This window comes from Rhinoraja longicauda, chromosome 10 (assembly GCF_053455715.1).
Source record: "Rhinoraja longicauda isolate Sanriku21f chromosome 10, sRhiLon1.1, whole genome shotgun sequence".
NCBI lineage: Eukaryota > Metazoa > Chordata > Chondrichthyes > Rajiformes > Arhynchobatidae > Rhinoraja > Rhinoraja longicauda.
The window spans coordinates 11,689,698-11,708,691 of NC_135962.1; the positions used below are offsets into that span (position 1 = coordinate 11,689,698).

The 18,994-nt window shown below is 45.3% G+C and overlaps 1 protein-coding gene across 1 annotated transcript in view; it reads right to left on the reverse strand.

The window, feature by feature from the left end:
- The window catches only part of LOC144597602 (transmembrane protein 151B-like), a 33,530-nt gene extending 14,764 nt beyond the window's left edge, over positions 1-18,766 (reverse strand). Inside the window, exon 1 of the mRNA XM_078407102.1 lies at positions 18,340-18,766. Coding sequence (XP_078263228.1) covers positions 18,340-18,426 — 87 coding nt within the window. The 5' untranslated portion in view covers positions 18,427-18,766. The remainder of the gene's footprint in view (positions 1-18,339) is intronic.
- Positions 18,767-18,994: the final 228 nt, after the last annotated feature.

Genomic DNA, 18,994 nt, shown 5'->3' on the forward strand with positions numbered 1-18,994 from the left:
ATTGTGTGACCACGCAGAAAGATCTGAATTATTTTAGTTTAGTTTAATTTAGAGATACAGCACGGAAACAGGCCATTCCGCCCACCGAGACCACATCGACCAGTGATCCCCGCACATTAACACTACCCCACACACACTAGGGACAATTATTACATTTACACCAAGCCAATTAACTTACAAACTTGTACGTCTTTGGAGTGTGGGAGGAAACTGAAGATCTCGGACAAAACCCACACAGGTCACAGGGTGTGGCAAGAGTGTACAAACTCCATACAGACAAGCACCCATCATAGTCAGGATCGAACCCGGGTCTTTGGTGCAGTAAAGCAGTAGCTCTACTGCTACGCCACCGTGCCGTGTGATAGATGAAATACCTTTTCTGCAGCTACTCTGTTGTGACCAAAATATTTGAGGCCATCCCTATTGCAACAAGCCTAAGTTCTATCTTTGATGAAGGGAAGATGCCTCTACGCATTTTACATGTATTTTTGGACTGAGGCAATAATGGTTCTCTCTCATCAATTTGGTTCAGCTTTGCACATTTACAGGGAACACTATTGAAACAGGCAACAAATGACAAGATCCAGGAGAAGAAAAATGCCAGTTCCAGCCTGTTGTACTGGCAGGTGGTTTAAGGCTCACAATATCAATTTTACTGTGCCATTGGCAGTTATGTTGACTCTGCAATATCATGGAAATTGGTCTGACCTCCTTGGGTTGAGACCAACATAAATCTTTGACTGATGCAAAGCTTAATATGCTGACAATGCTGAATTGAATTTTATCCTAAGAATTAATTTAGTTCTGTGCAAATGATGACTTGCATTTATGTAGCATAAGTGACTACTTTTTCACAGAGTGCAATATCGATTACCTTTTAACCTGCCCATGTCATACACCTGCACCCTTCACTTATATTGGAATGAAGTGGATTGGTACAGATCACATTAGGAGCTTCTCCACCTTCTGCTGCCACAGCCTTGAAATCTGGAACATCCTCCATAAATCTCGTCTTCTTTCTGCCTTCTAACTGCTTGGTGTGTTGCCAAACTTTGTCCAAACTTTGCTCACCTGTCAGTTTGCCACGATATTGGACTGTGTGTTTTAGATCCCAATTTTGTTGGCATTTTGGCTGCAAAGCGACACAGTACCTTGTTTGGAGCACACTGCATGGAACATTGGCCCAGAACCTCTTTTCCCACCGTTTTCCCACCGTTTTCAAGCTTTCCACTCAGCAGGCTGAAAATCCATTTTCTTGAGTAAAGAGGACCAGGTAGAGAGCCCAAGTGGGTTGTGATAGTAATTTACTGGATGGAGGGAAGAGATGAAAGGGTAGACATTGCATTTCCTCAAATTGGATGGGAAGGTGTGGTGAAAAGATGAGTGAAAGTTGCTGAAGAGGAAATAATGAATAAAGGAGCTATGGCCATGAGCTTTGAGATACCCGGATAATAGGCTTCCCTATAGTATGCGATAGGTTGCCTAAGTGTGTTCCACCATGGAATGCTGACCTGGGAGCCTAGTACTCTGGTCAGTTTTGCAGCCATGAGCAGAGGTCATGAGAGTGATTGGTATGCACCCTGGATGCTCACAGGACTCGGTCATTCTCAGCATCCCGGCAAGTTGCGGCAGACCCACCAGCAGGCTCGGACAGAAGACCGAGGACCCACCTGGAGGATCCAGCTCACCCACCGCGGACTGAGGAAGGAGGACCCACCCGGCTCGCCTGCCGGAGACCGGGGATTTGTCCGCTGCGGACATAGGACCCAGGGTGCAGACAGGAACCTGCCCAGAAGGCCCAACTCGCCCGCCTAGAGTGGAAGAAATAGGACGGAGGGCTGGTAAGCAGACTGGCTGCGGGAGGTAGTGCACTGCATCAATGGTGGAGTGGACCGCTGGAGGCCCTGCAACAGCTGGACCGGGCACTGCTCCCAGAGGCAGAACACGTGGACCGGACACGACCTGCAGTGGAGGAGCAGCACAGAGGACACTGTGGTGATGCTTAGTCAGGCTGGCCCTGCAACGTCACCAGGACAATGGGCCTTCGTGGTCAGGTTAAGAACCCTGTATTTACAACTAGGACTTGAAAATAGTGGCAAATTGGCGACTCTATACTGTCTCAGTGTACTACTGCTATACATTTATACTGGGGCTCATGTTGTCGACCTCCCCGTGGTGAGCCCTGTCAACTGATCTCAGTCAGGCAAACGACAACAAACAGAGACAGCAGAAGCAGTAGCAGCTTGATAACTTCTGCTGCCTCAAACGCAAGAAGAAGAAGATACACTTATACTGTATCTGAGATGCTTATCTCAGGTGTATCTAATTGCTTATGTATAGTGATACTTGCACTGAACTGTATACAAAAATGAATTTCACTGTACCTCGGTACATGTAACAAATAAAGTATCATACCATACCGGGATGCTTTCTCCAATTGCCAGTTTGCAGCCATTATGTTAGTCCAATCGATAGCCCTTAGAGACAAGACTATGCTCTGAATCTGGCTCCAGACTCCAGAACCTTCAAGCACTGCCAAAACCACAAAGATTGATCGAGCTGCGAGGACATTTGTGGAGATCAGCCATTGGTGTCTATAATCAGCAGCTGGGCTGGTTGGAGCTAGTCTTCCATACTCTCCAAGCAAGATTGTTTGCTATGCCTCCTTGATCTGGCCACTAGGCAAATGTTGGAGGAGAGGGCAGATGGGGCGTGTACATGCAGGAGGATGAACAAAGCAGACAACAACAATGAGAAGACCTCTCTGAATGTGCAGTCAAGCCAGAGTTGATAGGTCTTCAACTCAGCTGTGGACCCCACACCACTAGATGAAATTGCGATGTGGCACTCCATGCCTGCGTGCAGCAAGATCCATACCGCAATATAATTTGAGTTGATGAGTGGCAAGTTACATTCAAGCTCCACAAGCATGATGCAATTAATCCCCATCAGGAGAAAGTCTAACCATTTCTCCTTGCTGTTCAACATGAGCATGACCCAGCTCCTCAGCATCATCATCACCATATGGAACTTCTACCGCTGCACTATCGAGAGCATCCTTACTAACTGTATCACAGTATGGTATGGCAACTGCTCTGTCTCTGACCGGAAAGCACTGCAGAGGGTGGTGAAAACTGCCCAACTGCACCGGTTCCTCACTCCCCTCCATTGAGTCTATCCAGAGTAGGCGATGTCTGCGAAGGGCGCGCTGCATCGTCAAGGACAGCTCTCACCCCAACCACAGATTGTTTACCCTCCTCCCATCCGGGAGGCGCTACAGGTCTCTCCGTTCCCGGACCTGTAGGTTCAGGAACAGCTTCTTTCCTGCGGTCATTCCCTTACTTAACTCTGCGCTTCGGTGATTGCTGCCATCCCCCCCAACCCCCCCTCGGGCACTCCTCCCATCAGTGACTGATCTCGCTCACCGGAATTTCCACTACCGCTACTGAATTACTGTATATATTATATGTTTTACTATTCCATCGCATGCACTCTGGTTAAGATGCTAACTGCATTTCGTTGTCTCTGTACTTGTACACTGCACAATGACAATAAAGTTTGTATTGTATTGTATCATTGACCAGAAACTGACCAGTACCAGAAAGTTATTCACTGTCACTGCAAGGGTTCATCAGAAGCTGTGACTTCTGCAGCAAGGGACTTGTTTCTTGTCATGGCAAGACCTTTCAACATTGAGGAAGAATAGCAAAATGTGACCTGTATTTGTTTACATCACTACAAATCCAATCCTGAAAAAGTTTCAGCTTATTGAGAACAAAGGAACCTACCTCATGACCACTCTCTTCAATTGTGGATAGCACGCAAACAAAGAATTTCACTGCACCTCGGTACACGTGACAATAATAAACTCATCTAAATCTGAACATTCACAACAGATAACCGTTGACGCCTTCTATGAAATAGGTAATGCCAACTTGCCAAGGCTTTGTCAACAGCACCTGAAAACTCATGGCCTCTACCACATAGGGCAAGGGTTGAAATGCATGGGAGCCTCACTGACTGCACGGTGGTATTCAAGTCATCTGCTATCTTGCATTGTTGTTGCATCACAACAATAGACGATAGGTGCAGGAGGAGGCCATTCGGCCCTAATAATGTAGCTCATTAGTTGAACAACTCAACTAATGGCACAGTGGGAATGCCCTCATTGCAAAGTGACGGCTCCACACCACCTTCAACTTTGCAGCAACTACAAAGTTATATTCAGTGGAAGGTCACGTCTAGCAGGAGATCCTAATCACCTCCTCAAGGGCAACATGGAATGATTACTCAATGTGGAGTCACTCGAGATGCCAACATCCACAGTCGAATGAAAATAAAGAACGATTGTCCATGGCAATGCAATGGCCATATTACCTACTACATTACCAATAGTCTCAATATTGCTTAACTACAAGATCCAACCAAATCAACATAGCAAAAATGTTCTTTTTTGGGGCGTTTTTTCAATTCATTTTTTTGGGATCTGAGCATTGCCAGCAGGGCCATCCTTTGATGGCCCATTCCTAATAACGCAAGTCAGGATGGTATGAGAAGTGGATGGAAATTGCATGTGGTGGTGATTGGAATTATTGGAGGTTTGGGAGAAGGTGTCTAAGTAGCCTGGGCAAATAACTGCAGTGCATTTTGTGGATGTTATCATATCATATCATATATATACAGCCGGAAACAGGCCTTTTTGGCCCACCAAGTCCGTGCCGCCCAGCGATCCCCGTACATTAACACTATCCTACACCCACTAGGGACAATTTTTTTTTTTAAACATTTACCCAGCCAATTAACCTACATACCTGTACGTCTTTGGAATGTGGGAGGAAATCGAAGATCTCGGAGAAAACCCACGCAGGTCACGGGGAGAACGTACAAACTCCTTACAGTGCAGCACCCGTAGTCAGGATCGAACCTGAGTCTCCGGCGCTGCATTCGCTGTAAAGCAGCAACTCTACCGCTGCGCCACCGTGTCGCACTGGTCCGCACTGTGCAGTGGTGGTGGAGAGAGTGAATGCTTTGGGTGTTGTATGGTGTATACCAGTCAAGTAGATTGTTTTGGCCTGATTAGTTTTGAGCTTCTTGACAGTTTTGGCACTGCACTCTAGACAAATATAACATTCCTGCATACTCCTGATTTGTACCTTGGGATGTCAGAAGGTGAGTCACTGTGGATACCTGGTCTATGACCTGGTCTTGCAGCACCTAAGCTACTCTTGCAGCAACGGTATTCATGTCTCAACTGTTCCAGTTGGTTTCCAGAATCTGCAGTCTCTTGAGTCATCATTCCAGTTGAGTTTCTGGTCAATGGTGATCCCAGGATACTGACGAAGGGCATTCAGAGGGATGATGGGTGTAAGGGCTTGTGTGAGTTAAGGCATGGGTAGCATGGGTTGGAGTTACCTCATGTTGAAGTGTGGTGAGGCATTGTGGGTGGCCAGCAATAGGCACATTCTGAGGCAGAAAAGACACAAAAGCTGAGCCACTTCTCCAGCCGAGGCAGCAGCAGGTTCAGGTGATGGGAACATATATCTGATTAATGGTGCATCAGTGTCAGTTATAAAGAGAACATTAAACAACCTGCCAAATTGTACTAGAATGACAGATTTCACGATACTTCTCAGTCCTCCAAGTTAAAAGCAATTTCATATGTGGAAGTGCCACATTCCTCACCTGACACGCGCTGAGCTGTCAAGCAACTATTAAGTGCTTTCAGGTGAACTAATCTCATTGTGCCATTTTTCTTGAGTTCTGAATACAGGTGAGTTTGAACATTCAGTGAATCATAGAATCGTAAGCTCGAGGATGCCATTCAGTGGCAACTCTGCGAGGGCAATGTTTCTTGTCCTTCTACCACTTTCCTCACAGCCTTGCTGGCCTTTTCTTTCTAGTCCTGATCCAATCCACTTTTGAAAATCTGCCTCCATCACCTGTTTAGGCAATTTCTTCCACCCACTACACAAAGCAAAGCATTTCTTGATTCTTCCGCCAATTTGCATCCTCAGATTTTACAATGTTCTACCAGTGCAATCAATTTCCCTGCAACTTGTTTTTCCAAACTCATGCACCTGAACTCATTATTCTATCACAACTCCCCACAACCTCCTATGCTTCAAAGAGAACAATTACAGCCTCAATCACCTTCGGCCATAAAGTTAACTCCCTTATTCCTGAAACCAACCCAGGATTTTTTTCCCGCACCCTTTCCAAGCCCTTCATATCCTGCAAGGGTATTGACCAAAGTTGGGCATCTTTTGTCTGGTTAGGGGCAGACGAATATTTTATGATAGATCTGAAGAAGGGTCTCGACCAGAAACGTTACCTATTCCTTCTCTCCAGAGATGCTGCCTGTCCCGCTGAGTTACTCCAGCATTTTGTCTATCAAAAATTTCATGATAGCTCTATCATAACTTCCTTTTGTTTGTGCTGGATGATATATGAAGATCAGGGTGCTGTATGAAGTTTAATTAATTTCACAACCTGCCCTGTCACTCTCAGACAACTATACACATGTGTACCCAAATCTCTGTTGTCCTCATTTTGAGATGTATCATATAAAGAGAATAGTGAATTCAGGATATTGTCATAGTGCCCCTCCATCTTCCGAGAGTTGGTTCATTCTTCACCAAGAGTCTAGAATGTTTTATCGTCATATGCACTGGATATGAACAGGAACAATTAAATTCTTACTTGCTGCAGCTTTATTGGCACTTAAATGCAATAATAAATACGTAATAAATTACCCGTTAGTCTAAGTAAACTAGATTAAGTGATTACGCTTTACATGTTTCCGTATTAAATTTTATCTAATTTGATCTAACTTGTTCACTGTAGGTCCAAGATTTGCATTTTAAAATCACCCCTGGTAGATCTAAATCCAATATATATCAGGAAAAGTAGCGGGTCTGGGAACAACATCTCATGGAGAATAATACTGTCCACCTTATTCTTGTCTGAAAAGAAAAATCAGTCATATGAATTCCTGTGTTATGTCACTCATTAAAAAACATATCCATGCTTTTAATCCAAGTGCTTGAATTTTGCTGATGTGTGGCACTTAATGAAACCTCGTTTTGCAAGTCTGTTCAAAGCACATTACCCTCATCACCATTCTGCTCATCCCAAAGAACAAAATCAGGCTAATTAAATATGATTTGTCCTACACAAATGTGTGCTGGCTTCCAGTGATCAACCTACTCACACCCAAATGATTGTTAACTTTATAACAGATTATTGTTACATGAGCTTTTCCTCCAGGGTAGGTTTGGCCTCTGCCAGCTGGGCGTCTCCTTAGTTCCTTTTTTTGGCCAAAGATGTGAGAAACAGCTTCTCATGCTGCTGCCTCACATCTCCAGTGACCCTGGTGCGATCTTCAACTCAGCTCCTGTGTGTTCTCCCTGTGCCCACGTGTGTTTCTGCTGACATCCCAAAAACATGCGGGTTGGTAGGCCACTAAGTCTCAGCTGAGAATGTAGGAAACTTAGGCCACTAAGTTTCACTTGGTGGCTAGATGGGTGGTAGAATATGGGAGAGTTGATGGGAATGTGGGACAATAAAATGGGATTGGTGTAGGATTAGTGTAAATGGATCTTCCGTGGTCTGAATGGACTCAGTGGGCTGAAGAGCCAGTCTCTGTGTCGTTTGACACATTACCGGTACAATACCAGCTAAAGAGTATAATCCAAAATATTGATAAATCACAGAAAGTGGCTACAATTCAAGACATGGGTTCAATACTAGATGGTAAGAATAATCCTAATAAGAAGGGAGAGTAAAAGGGCCTGTCCCACTTAGGCGATTTTTTAGGCGACTGCCGGCGACTGTCACAGTCGTAGCAGATCGCCAAAGTTTTCTTTAAACCCTACGACAATGACCACGACAATGCCGAGTCAGGTCGAGATTACACCGTCTTGGGAAACATCGCAAAATTCCCACGCTGTCAGTGCTTCTCCGGCATCCTAATTTTCGCTGAAATCACTGACAAGTCGGTAATTACTTGAGAGTTTTGAACTATAACATCTTGCCCAGGTTACTTGAAAGCCAAGCTTCACGGTAACAAGGCATAAACTGGATTGACTTCCAGTTTACTAATAGCAGTATTAAGAAATTTAATTTTAAAAGTGGTTGAGTGGATTTTTGTGCGGAGTGTGGGCATTCTTTGAAAATGTACGGGAGATGCATATCTGGTTTCTGGGTTGCATATCTGGGTTGGGAGCCTACTTTAAATGCAATCCCTGATGGCCATAAACATCCCAAAAATTTCCATGCTTACCTGACCGTCAAACTGTTGCCTCCAATCTACCTGTCAAATGTTCTGACGGTAAATAAATTGGTTAAACACAAGTATTTTATGGTATCTTCAAATGACTTTACTTAATTTAATATTACTTGCTTCTAAATGCATCTGAGAGAACCTAGCAAACCTGGGGACAGCATGCGACAGCGCCCGCAATAAGCAACGATACCTGGCGACAAGCCAGCTGTCACCGAGAAATTTCATACCGGTTGATTTCTCAGCGACGCGCCGAGATCCACTATGATTCTTTGAAGACTCCTCACAATCATGCCCGCGACACCCCGGCGAACTGTCGGCGACAGCCTAGTCGCCAGCAGTCGCCTTAAAATCGCCTAAGTTGGACAGGCCCTTAAGGAGAAATCCAAAATAGTACTAATTACTTGGAGGCTGACTTCAATGGGATGAGAAAGGATCTGGCCAGGACAGTGCAATCAAATACTGATAATTCAGGGAACTCATCGAATGGGTTGGAGAGTTCAAAGAGATGGTTCAGAAGTAGGCTGAGAGAAAAATATAAAAGAACGAAATACACAGCTCCCTGGCTGAAACGGGATAGAGGAGATGATAAAGGAAGAAGCGTATGAATGACAATAACTGAATGACTTAAGTGAGAACCAGCTGAATGTAAGAAGCGGAGAGGGGAAGAGAAACAGAAAATAAGACTCAGAAGAGAATGGCAGTGAAAATATAAAATGGAATTCAGAATTCTCTAAAGCCTAGTAACCAGTAACCTGAGCAACAAAATGATTGATGTACAGCAGCAAAGGCATTACAGAAATAGAAAGTGAATGCTTTGTATCACTCTTCATCAAGGAGGACGAGTCTATCAAAATCTCAACAGAAGAGGGGGGAAGTAGAGAAAATAATGGATTTTTGTTTTACCAAAGGAGAAAATAGAAGAACTGTAAAAATGAGAAGTACAAAAATGAATTACTTGGCATTGATATCTTGCTTGACTAACCTTATGCGTTTTTGTGCATTAGTAATAATGAAGATAATGGTAATAGAGTACATGTATTTTATCTCGATTTTTGAAAAGAGACCTCTTAATAAGGTACTTCACAATGAATATGGTCAGAGGATGTGGAGTTAAGGGTCAAAGAACAGATTCAATTGCTGCTCCAAGGCAGAATGCAGAGATTGGAAGTAGGGTGGGAATGGTGAGTGGTCAGCCCAATGCAACGAGACCACTGTTCACAACATACAATGACTGCGTAGACTTTGGAATCTAAGCCTCCATAGCCCTCTTGGGTAGAGAAGCAGAGAGCCAGGTGTGCCATTGTTAGAAGGGCAGAGCAGAGGCAGGCAACCTCTCTTCAGAGAGTGGTCCATACCCGACCTTCCCAAGCTTTTCACCGATATACAAAATCAGGAATATGATGGTATATTCTCCGCTTTCTTTGATAAATACATCTCTGACTCTCTCAAAGAGTTCAACATCATCTAGGACAAAGACCTCTCATCTTCATCTACCAATTTAAGTGTTCACTGCCTCCACCACTGGTGAACAGTGGCTGTAGGGTAAATCATCAACAAATGCGCAGCTGTCACTCTTCCAGGTTACCTGACAGCATCTCCCAAGCCTGTGACTCTACTGTAAAGTAGGACAGGGACCACCACCTGCAGGTTACCCCCCCCCCCCCCCCCCCCCCTTACATCGTTCACCATTTCTGCTCTGTATATCCCCCACCGGTCCTTCGGCAAAGCTGGGTATAAATACTGAACCTCTCTCCAAAACAGCTCTGTGGGAATACCTTCTTCAGAAGGATTGCAGTGGTTCAAGAAGGCAACTCACCACCACCTTTTCATTCCGATGGGCAACAAATGCTGACAATAGACAATATAGACAATAGACAATAGGTGCAGGAGGAGGCCATTCGGCCCTTCGAGCCAGCACCGCCATTCAATGTGATCATGGCTGATCATTCTCAATCAGTACCCCGTTCCTGCCTTCTCCCCATACCCCCTGACTCCGCTATCCTTAAGAGCTCTATCTAGCTCTCTCTTGAATGCATTCAGAGAATTGGCCTCCACTGCGGCAGAGAATTCCACAGATTTACAACTCTCTGACTGAAAAAGTTTTTCTTCATCTCAGTACTAAATGGCCTACTCCTTATTCTTAAACTGTGGCCCCTTGTTCTGGACTCCCCCAACATTGGGAACATGTTTCCTGCCTCTAACGTGTCCAACCCCTTAATAATCTTATACGTTTTGATAAGATCTCCTCTCATCCATCTAAATTGCAGTGTATACAAGCCTAGTCGATCCAGTCTTTCAACATACGACAGCCCCGCCATTCCGGGAATTAACCTAGTAAACCTATGCTACACGCCCTCAATAGATACTAGGCACAATCTTACATGAGCATAAATGCATTTTCTGGATATGTTTCCATATAGTGTGAACATTGCAAGATGGGGGGGTATATTCCCAAACATCTGGCGCAATCTCAGATGGATGATATGATCCCATATCCTGGATGCAGTCCTGACCACTGAATGGTGAGCAGAATTGAAAATGCTGGATGAATCCTTAATGGCGAGATAATTAGTATAATCCCCAATCCTGAAAACAATCCAAACCACTGGGTACCTTCCCAGACAGTGTGGATTATTGCAAAATCCATAGTGAGTACAATCTGGACCAGCAAGGATAATAAGTGCCAGGCAAACATGTAATCAGAATCAAGGGATAACTTTCCAACTACACTGCAATATCAGATCATAGAACAAATCCCATGCACAGTGGGCAAACCCACTAAAGAGATACAACCCCAGGAAGTGGAAGCAATTCCAGGGAAAATAATACCATCCCAATCAGAGTACTAGCCCAGGTACGGGATCAAGTACAGGTTGTGAATGCAATAATTGATGTGGGATTATATCCCAAGAAGTAATTGCATCCGCAGTAAAGGAATAAAGGTCCATGTTGAGAATGCAATCTCAGGTATGCATTAAATGCATTGAAAGTAGGTGCAGGAGTAGGCCATTCAGCCCTTCGAGCCAGCACCACCATTCAATATGATCATGACTGATCATCCAGAATCAGTACCCCGTCCCTGCTTTTTCCCCATATCCCTTGATTCCCATAGCCCTAAGAGCTAAATCTAACACCCCCTTGAATACATCCAGTGAATTGGCCTCAGCTGCCTTCTGTGGCAGCGAATTCCACGGATTCACAACTCTGGATTAAAAAGTTTTTCCTCATTTCAGTCCTAAATGGCCTACCCCTTATTCTTAAACTGTGACCCCCTGATTCTGGACTCCCCCAACATAGGGAACATTTTTCCTGACCAATCCCTTAAGAATTTTATATGATTCTATAAGATCCCCTCTCATCCTTCTAAAGTCCAGTGAATATATAATCCCAGTCGACCCATTCTTTCATCATATGTCAGTCCCGCCATCCCGAGAATTAACCTGGTGAACCTGTGCTGCACTCCCTCAATAGCAAGAATGTCCTTCCTCAAATTAGGAGACCAAAACTGCACACAATACTCCAGGTGCGGTCTCACCAGGGCCTGTAACTGCAATAGGACCTCCTTGCCCCAATACTCAAATCCTCGCTATGAAGGCCAACATGCCATTTGTTTTCTTCACTGCCTGCTGTACCTGCATGCTTACTTTCAGTGACTGATGTACAAGGACACCCAGGTCTCGTTGCACCTCTTCTTTTCCTAATCTGACACCATTCAGATAATAATCTGCCTTCTTGTTCTTGCCACCAAAGTGGATAACCTCACATTTATCCACATTATACTTCATCTGCCACGCATCTGCCCATTCACCCAACCTATCCAAGTCACCCTGCAGCCTCACAGCATCCTCCTCGCAGCACACACTGCCACCCAGCTTTGTGTCATCCACAAACTTGCAGATGTTACATTTAATTCCTTTGTCTAAATCGTTAATATATTGTAAATAACTGGGGTCCCAGCACTGATTCTTGTGGCACCCCACTAGTCACCGCTTGCCATTCTAAAAAGGACCCTTTAATTCCTACTCTTTGCTTCCTGACTGCCGACCAGTTCTCTATCCATGTCAATACCCTACCCCCAAAGGCAGCCAGCCATTGCAATGCCAGAGCAGGGAATATAATCTTAGAAAGTTTAGTTTAGTTTATTGTCACGTGTATCGAGGCACAGTGAAATGCTTTTTTGTTGCGTGCTATCAGCCAACAAAACAACTAAATTGACAGGCAAATATTTTAACATTAAAAAATGGGTAAACTAAAAGGAAGTGAGTGAAGCTCCGGGTGATGTATAAATTCCCAGGACCAGATTGCAATTACCTAAGCAAAATAAAAAAAGAATGTAACAGTGAATTGGAATGAGCACCAGGAAATAAGTGTAGTCCCAGGTAAGGGATAAACACTAGATTTTAGAAACATAGAAAATAGGTGCAGGAGTAGGCCATTCGGCCCTTCGAGCCTGCACCGCCATTCAATATGATCATGGCTGATCATCCAGCTCAGTAACCTGTACCTGCCTTCTCTCCATACCCCCTGATCCCTTTAGCCATAAGGGCCACATCTAACTCCCTCTTAAATATAGCCAATGAACTGGCCTCAACTACCTTCTGCGGCAGAGAATTCCACAGACTCACCACTCTCTGTGTGAAGAAATGTTTTCTCATCTCGGTCCTAAAAGACTTCCCCCTTATCCTTAAGCTGTGACCCCTGGTTCTGGACTTCCCCAACATCGGGAACAATCTTCCCGCATCTAGCCTCTCCAACCCCTTAAGAATTTTATATGTTTCAATAAAATCTTTTGAGTGCAGTTCTGGGAATGGGATAAAGACAAGGAATTGAGTGCAATCCCGGAGAAGGAATAAACACCAGGAAATGAGTGCAGATCAGAGGAAAGGATAAACATCCGGGAATGAGTGCAGTTCCAGGTGAGGGATAAACAACAGGCAAGGGGTCTGGTCCTGGAGAAGAAATACACATGGGAGTAAGTGCAGGTCCGAGTAAGGGATAAGCATTAGGAAACTAGTGCAGCCCCTGGTAAAGAATACACCTGAGTGAATGAGTGCAGTTTTGGAACAGGGATAAATACCAGGAATGAGTGTAGTCCTCGGTAAGCAATGAGAGAATACATTTCTACACATCTCAGTTTTAAATGATAGTTCTTGTTTCATAGCTCTTTCGTAACTCTCCCAGTGATGATTACATCTCAATACTGTATCTTCCTGCCAAGCCCCCTTGGGAACATATGTTTGAATAAGGTATCCCCATATTCTTCTAAACTCCACGGAATACAGACTTATGCTACCTAGCCTTTGATATGACAAACCTACGATCCTGGGAATTAGCTGGCAAATCACCTTTGGATTATTTTCAATACTACCACATTCTCTTTTAGGTAAGGGAACTAAAACTATACACAATATTCCAGAAGTAGCCTCGTCAACACTATGTATAACTAACAAATCCTCCCTGATCTTAAACTTCAACCTCTTTACAGGAAGACCAACATGCCATTTGCCTTCTTACTACATGTCAGAGCTGCCTGCTAACATTTTATAATTCTTGCATGAGGACACCTAGATCCCAGTGAGCTCCATTTGCAGTTTCTCCCCATTTAGATAGTAATCTGCCTTTTTATTCCTCTTACCAAACTACATCACCTCACACTTATCCATATTAAGCTCTATTTTTTGCCCAATCACTAATCTATCCTATCATTCACCCAATCTACGTCCATTTGGGGTTTCATAATGTCGACATCACAACACACTCTTCCACCTTTATCCAAGATTCAATGGATATTTTTAAGGCAGATATAGATTGATTTTTGATTATTACAAGTGTCAGAGGTTATGGGAGAAGGCAGGAGAATGGGGATAAGAGGGAGAGATAGATCAGCCATGATTGAATTGTGGCATAGACTTGATGGGCCGAATGGCCTAATTTCACTCCTATCACTTATGACCTTATTTTCATATCATCAGCAAATCTGCAAATCTTACATTTCATTCCCTCCTCCAGATCATTAATGTAAATAGTACACAAGTGAGTCCTGAGGGAACTAGTTAAATATCTACAATCTGAAAGGACCCCGCCTATTACAATTCTGTTTCCATGTGACAATCTATTTTAAATCCATGGTAACACATTTCCTCCCATACCTTGGGCTCTTAATTTATTTACCAGCCTCTTATGTGCGAAAGTGAATGCTTTTGGAAATCTAATTACACTACATTTACATCAACTCTCCCTGTCATATCCTCAAAGCATCTGTGCTAGTGCCAAACACAAGTTACCTTTCACAAAACCATATTGGCTAGGTTTAATTCTATTCAGCTTTCCTACATGATTAGCTATTTCCTCTTTGATTGTTGACTTTTAGCATCTTGCCGAAATAAACGCAAACTGACAAGGGAGTCACTTTGGCTGTTTTTCCAAACTTCAGGTGCTCTTCTGGAATTTAACAAGTTATGAGAAATTTCAACCTATGGGTTCACCGTTTCTGCAGCCATTTCTTTTGAAAACGATGGGGCAGGCCCTTGTGTCCCAGCAGTGTGCCCATCTTTGGATCTTATCGAAACATATAAGATTATTAAGGGGTTGGACACGTTAGAGGGAGGAAACATGTTCCCAATGTTGGGGGAGTCCAGAACCAGGGGCCACAGTTTAAGAATAAAGCGTAGGCCATTTAGAACGGAGATGAGGAAAAACTTTTTCAGTCAGAGAGTTGTAAATCTGTGGAATTCTCTGCCTCAGAAGGCAGTGGAGGCCAATTCTCTGAATGCATTCAAGAGAGAGCTAGATAGAGCACTTGAGGATAGCGGAGTCAGGGGGAGAAGTCAGGAACGGGGTACTGATTGAGAATGATCAGCCATGATCACATTGAATGGTGGTGCTGGCTCGAAGGGCCGAATGGCCTTCTCCTGCACCTATTGTCTATTGTCTTTAGCTCTGAGCTTCTCTAATACTTTGTGATTTGTGATTGGGATGTTTACAAATGCCTCCATATTCTATGAAATGAGCTCATCTGTTATCTGAGGGATATTTGCAGTGTCCTCCACAGTAAAGATGGAAAGAGAAAAAAAATCTAATTCAACGTACCTCTTGTTGGCCAAGTTAACATTTGACCATGTTGACCAAGTCAACATTTCTCTCTCTATGCTATTAATGCACCAGTACCTTACACTATTTTTTCTAACTTTATATCCTTGGAAACCCTTACTGTTTGTTTTGATATTACACGCAGGTTTTCTCTCAAAAATCAATTTTCTCCCTTCTTACGAGGTTTTCAGTCTTTTGTTGCTGGATCCTAAAAACTACCCAGTGTCGTGTTCTGCCGCCACTTTGGCTGGTCTACTTTAAAAAGTTTAACCAGATACATGATCTCCTTTGTTAACCACAGATTGTGCCTCTTTCTCATGGAATCTCCTTTTCTAATTGAGTTACTCCAGCACCGAGCGTCTATTTTCAGTATTAACCAGCGTCTGCGGTTCTTTGTTTCTACTCTTAATTCACTTTCCTGGTCAACCTTTAGACATCCCTACCTTCTCACTATTATCATCGCTCTTATTCAAATTAAAGGCGGTGGTGTCAATTCTGTGAAGATCACCATCAAACTGGTAGTGGGATTCACACTCTTCTCACTGCCTCCCAGGGGCATCGCTGCCTATCACCGCAAAACCTCTTATTAATCGTTCCTGTTTGCTCCTGACCAAATCTAAAACCGCACGTTCCTGGGTAGTTCCTTTAACACGTTGTGCTTAGAAGCAAACAGAGGAACGTATAAGATTATTAAGGGGTTGGACACGTTAGAGGCAGGAAACATGTTCCCAATGTTGGGAGAGTCCAGAACAAGGGGCCACAGTTTAAGAATAAGGGGTAGGCCATTTAGAACTGAGATGAGGAATAACTTTTTCGGTCAGAGAGTTGTGAATCTGTGGAATTCTCTGCCTCAGAAGGCAGTGGAGGCCAATTCTCTGAATGCATTCAAGAGAGAGCTGGATAGAGCTCTTAAGGATAGCGGAGTCAGCGGGTATGGGGAGAAGGCAGGAACGGGGTACTGATTGAGAATGATCAGCCATGATCACATTGAATGGTGGTGCTGGCTCGAAGGGCCGAATGGCCTCCTCCTGCACCTATTGTCAAACCCTGATACATTCCACGATTTCCTCTTCTACAATATTCTTGCTAGTTTTAGCTAGTTTAGGATAAGCATCAGAGAACGAGCGCCGTCTGGGTAGGGGTTGCAATAGAACGAAGGATCAATGTGGTTGAAAGATAGTGCTTTGTAATAATCTAGTTACAGTGGAAATAATACCCGGGTTCGCTGCAATCCAATATATATATATATATATGTTTTATAAAAGCCCCATGCAGCCAAATGCAGTCCTGGGTAAAATGTCAACATAACTGTGGAGCAGTAACTGTGTGATCTGCTTTCAGGATGACTTCATTGGTGCCGTTGCCGGCATCTTCCTGCACACACACACACACACACACATCTCTGGGCGGCTCCAGCTCCAGCTCCAGCCGCAGCAGCAGCAGCGGGCGGTGCCGGTGGGGCTGTGGTTGCAGCAGCTGGTGGCGGCAGTTAGCACATCCCGGTACATTAACCGCTCCATTAGTTCGCATGCGAGACCCCTGCATCAAACCGCAGTGAGGAACACACACACACTGCGGTGTTCATTCACGCACTGTGTATCCGTGCCAGCATTGCACTGGTGAGATCCCCCCTCTAACCCCTCCCCCTTCTCTCGCACACCCACACAGAGAGAGAGCAACTCTGAATCTCTTGATGTATTCACAAAATGCTGGAGTAACTCACTGCTCCATCTCAATCTCTTGCCCCGGACCACTCTGAATGTCCGACCCATGTTTCCCCAATTCCGTCCCAACGCCGCCAGCTCTCTCTCTCTCTCTCCCCGCTCCCATCCCATCCCCTGCCCTGCCTGTTTCACCGAGAGCTGGGGCCGGTGAGTGCGGTGTGGCCGGCAGCTCCACACCAGTCACACCCGAGGGGAGGAGGGAGGAGGGAGGGAGGGAGGGAGGGAGGGAGGACAGGGCTGCGACTCCCGGAGACAGCGCACGGCTTCCTCCCTCCCCCTTCGCCCGCGTTTGTCTCTTTGCTTCTCTCTGTTCGTCTGGGTCTCAGTCCCGGACCCAGCCCCTTCCCCTCACACATCCTCGACTCTCCTCCATCTCTACCTGAGCCTCCATTTGCCCGGGAGCCCAGCTTCCCCCTCGTCCTGTCTACCTACTTCTGGTGTGTGTTTCAGTGTCCTTTATCCATTTGCTAAGTGGGCTCCACTCCTCCGTCTCCCCACCCTACTCCCTGTGTCACCCTCTCTGTCACACACTATGTCTCGGTGACTATGTCTCGGTGACTGTGCCTCTCTCTCTCTCTCTCTCTCTCTCTCTCTCGCATGCAGTCTCTCTCTCTCTCTCTCTCTCTCTCCTCGCACTCTTTAGCATGCAGCCTCTCTCTCTACTACCTCTCTCTCACACACATCCCTCTCTCTCACACACCCCTCTCACTCTTTAGCATACAGCCTCTCTCTCTCTCTCTCTCTCTCTCTCTCTCTCTCTCTCTCTCTCTCTCTCTCTCTCTCTCTCTCTCTCTCTCTCTCTCTCTCTCTCTCTCATCCCTCTCTCTCTCTCTCTCATCCCTCTCTCTCTTTAGCATGCAGCCTGTCTCTCTCTCTCTCTCTCTCTCTCTCTCTAGGAATCTCTGCCGCTCCCTTCCCGCAGCCTCCTCCCCTCTCTGCAGAATGAAATCTCATTACCCCTTTCTTTTCTCCATACACGTACAAACGCCGAGATCTGCCCTCAGCCCAAAACCTCGGCAAAATATTTAAATTTAAAAACAGACACCTCTCCCCACCAATAAAACAAACCCCCACAATATCGAGCCCCAATGAAATCGGACAAAGATGGGAGTTCCCTCGGATGCACCTGTACTCCCGAGGCTAATCTCTCCACTCTCAGATTTTGCAGTCTTGGGGATTGTTTCCTTTCGGTGATTTCCAATTTCTGCCCACCCCACTGTCCCGTCTCCACTGCCTGCTCACCTCCTCCCGGACCTCTGCCGGTGCCTCTTCCGGGCCCGGGACACCGTTGGCTATGGTCGGCGCCGTCGATGTCCTCTGCGGCTGCATTGGTGCTAGATTCAAGGCCAGTCCTGGCGGGCTAAACCTCCGCTGACACCTCGCTCCCCGGATCCGCCGTTCAGCTGCATGTTGCAGATTTTTGTTTTGTCTAGTGTGGGGCTGGCTGTCAGGTGTGGGATCTCCTTTACACGAAGGTCGCAGACGGTCCCAAGGTTCCTGGGCTTTTTCCTCATTCAAGCTTCACCTCCCCGGATCCTGGGTTGCGCCCAGCTCTCCAAATGCAGACAGATTCTTGCTCCCCTCCCCCGCCGTACAAACATATACACCTGAAAGTGGCTCAGCCTCTGAAGTGCGCCAGGGAAGGAGTGAGATACGGAAAATAACACCCGGAGGGGAGGGGAGGGGAGGGGAGGGGGGAGCGAATACATAGAAGGAAATAAAATGGAACAAGAAATAAAACGGAACAAGGGGAAAATGAGATGGAGAGAGTGCAATAGGAAAAACGGAAGAGGAAAACAATGCAGAGAAGAAAATGAGAGCTAGAGAGTGCAGACGAAGGAGCGGAGAGAGGGAAGAGAGTGCAAAGGAAGGGGTGGAGAGGAAGAGAGTGCTAAAG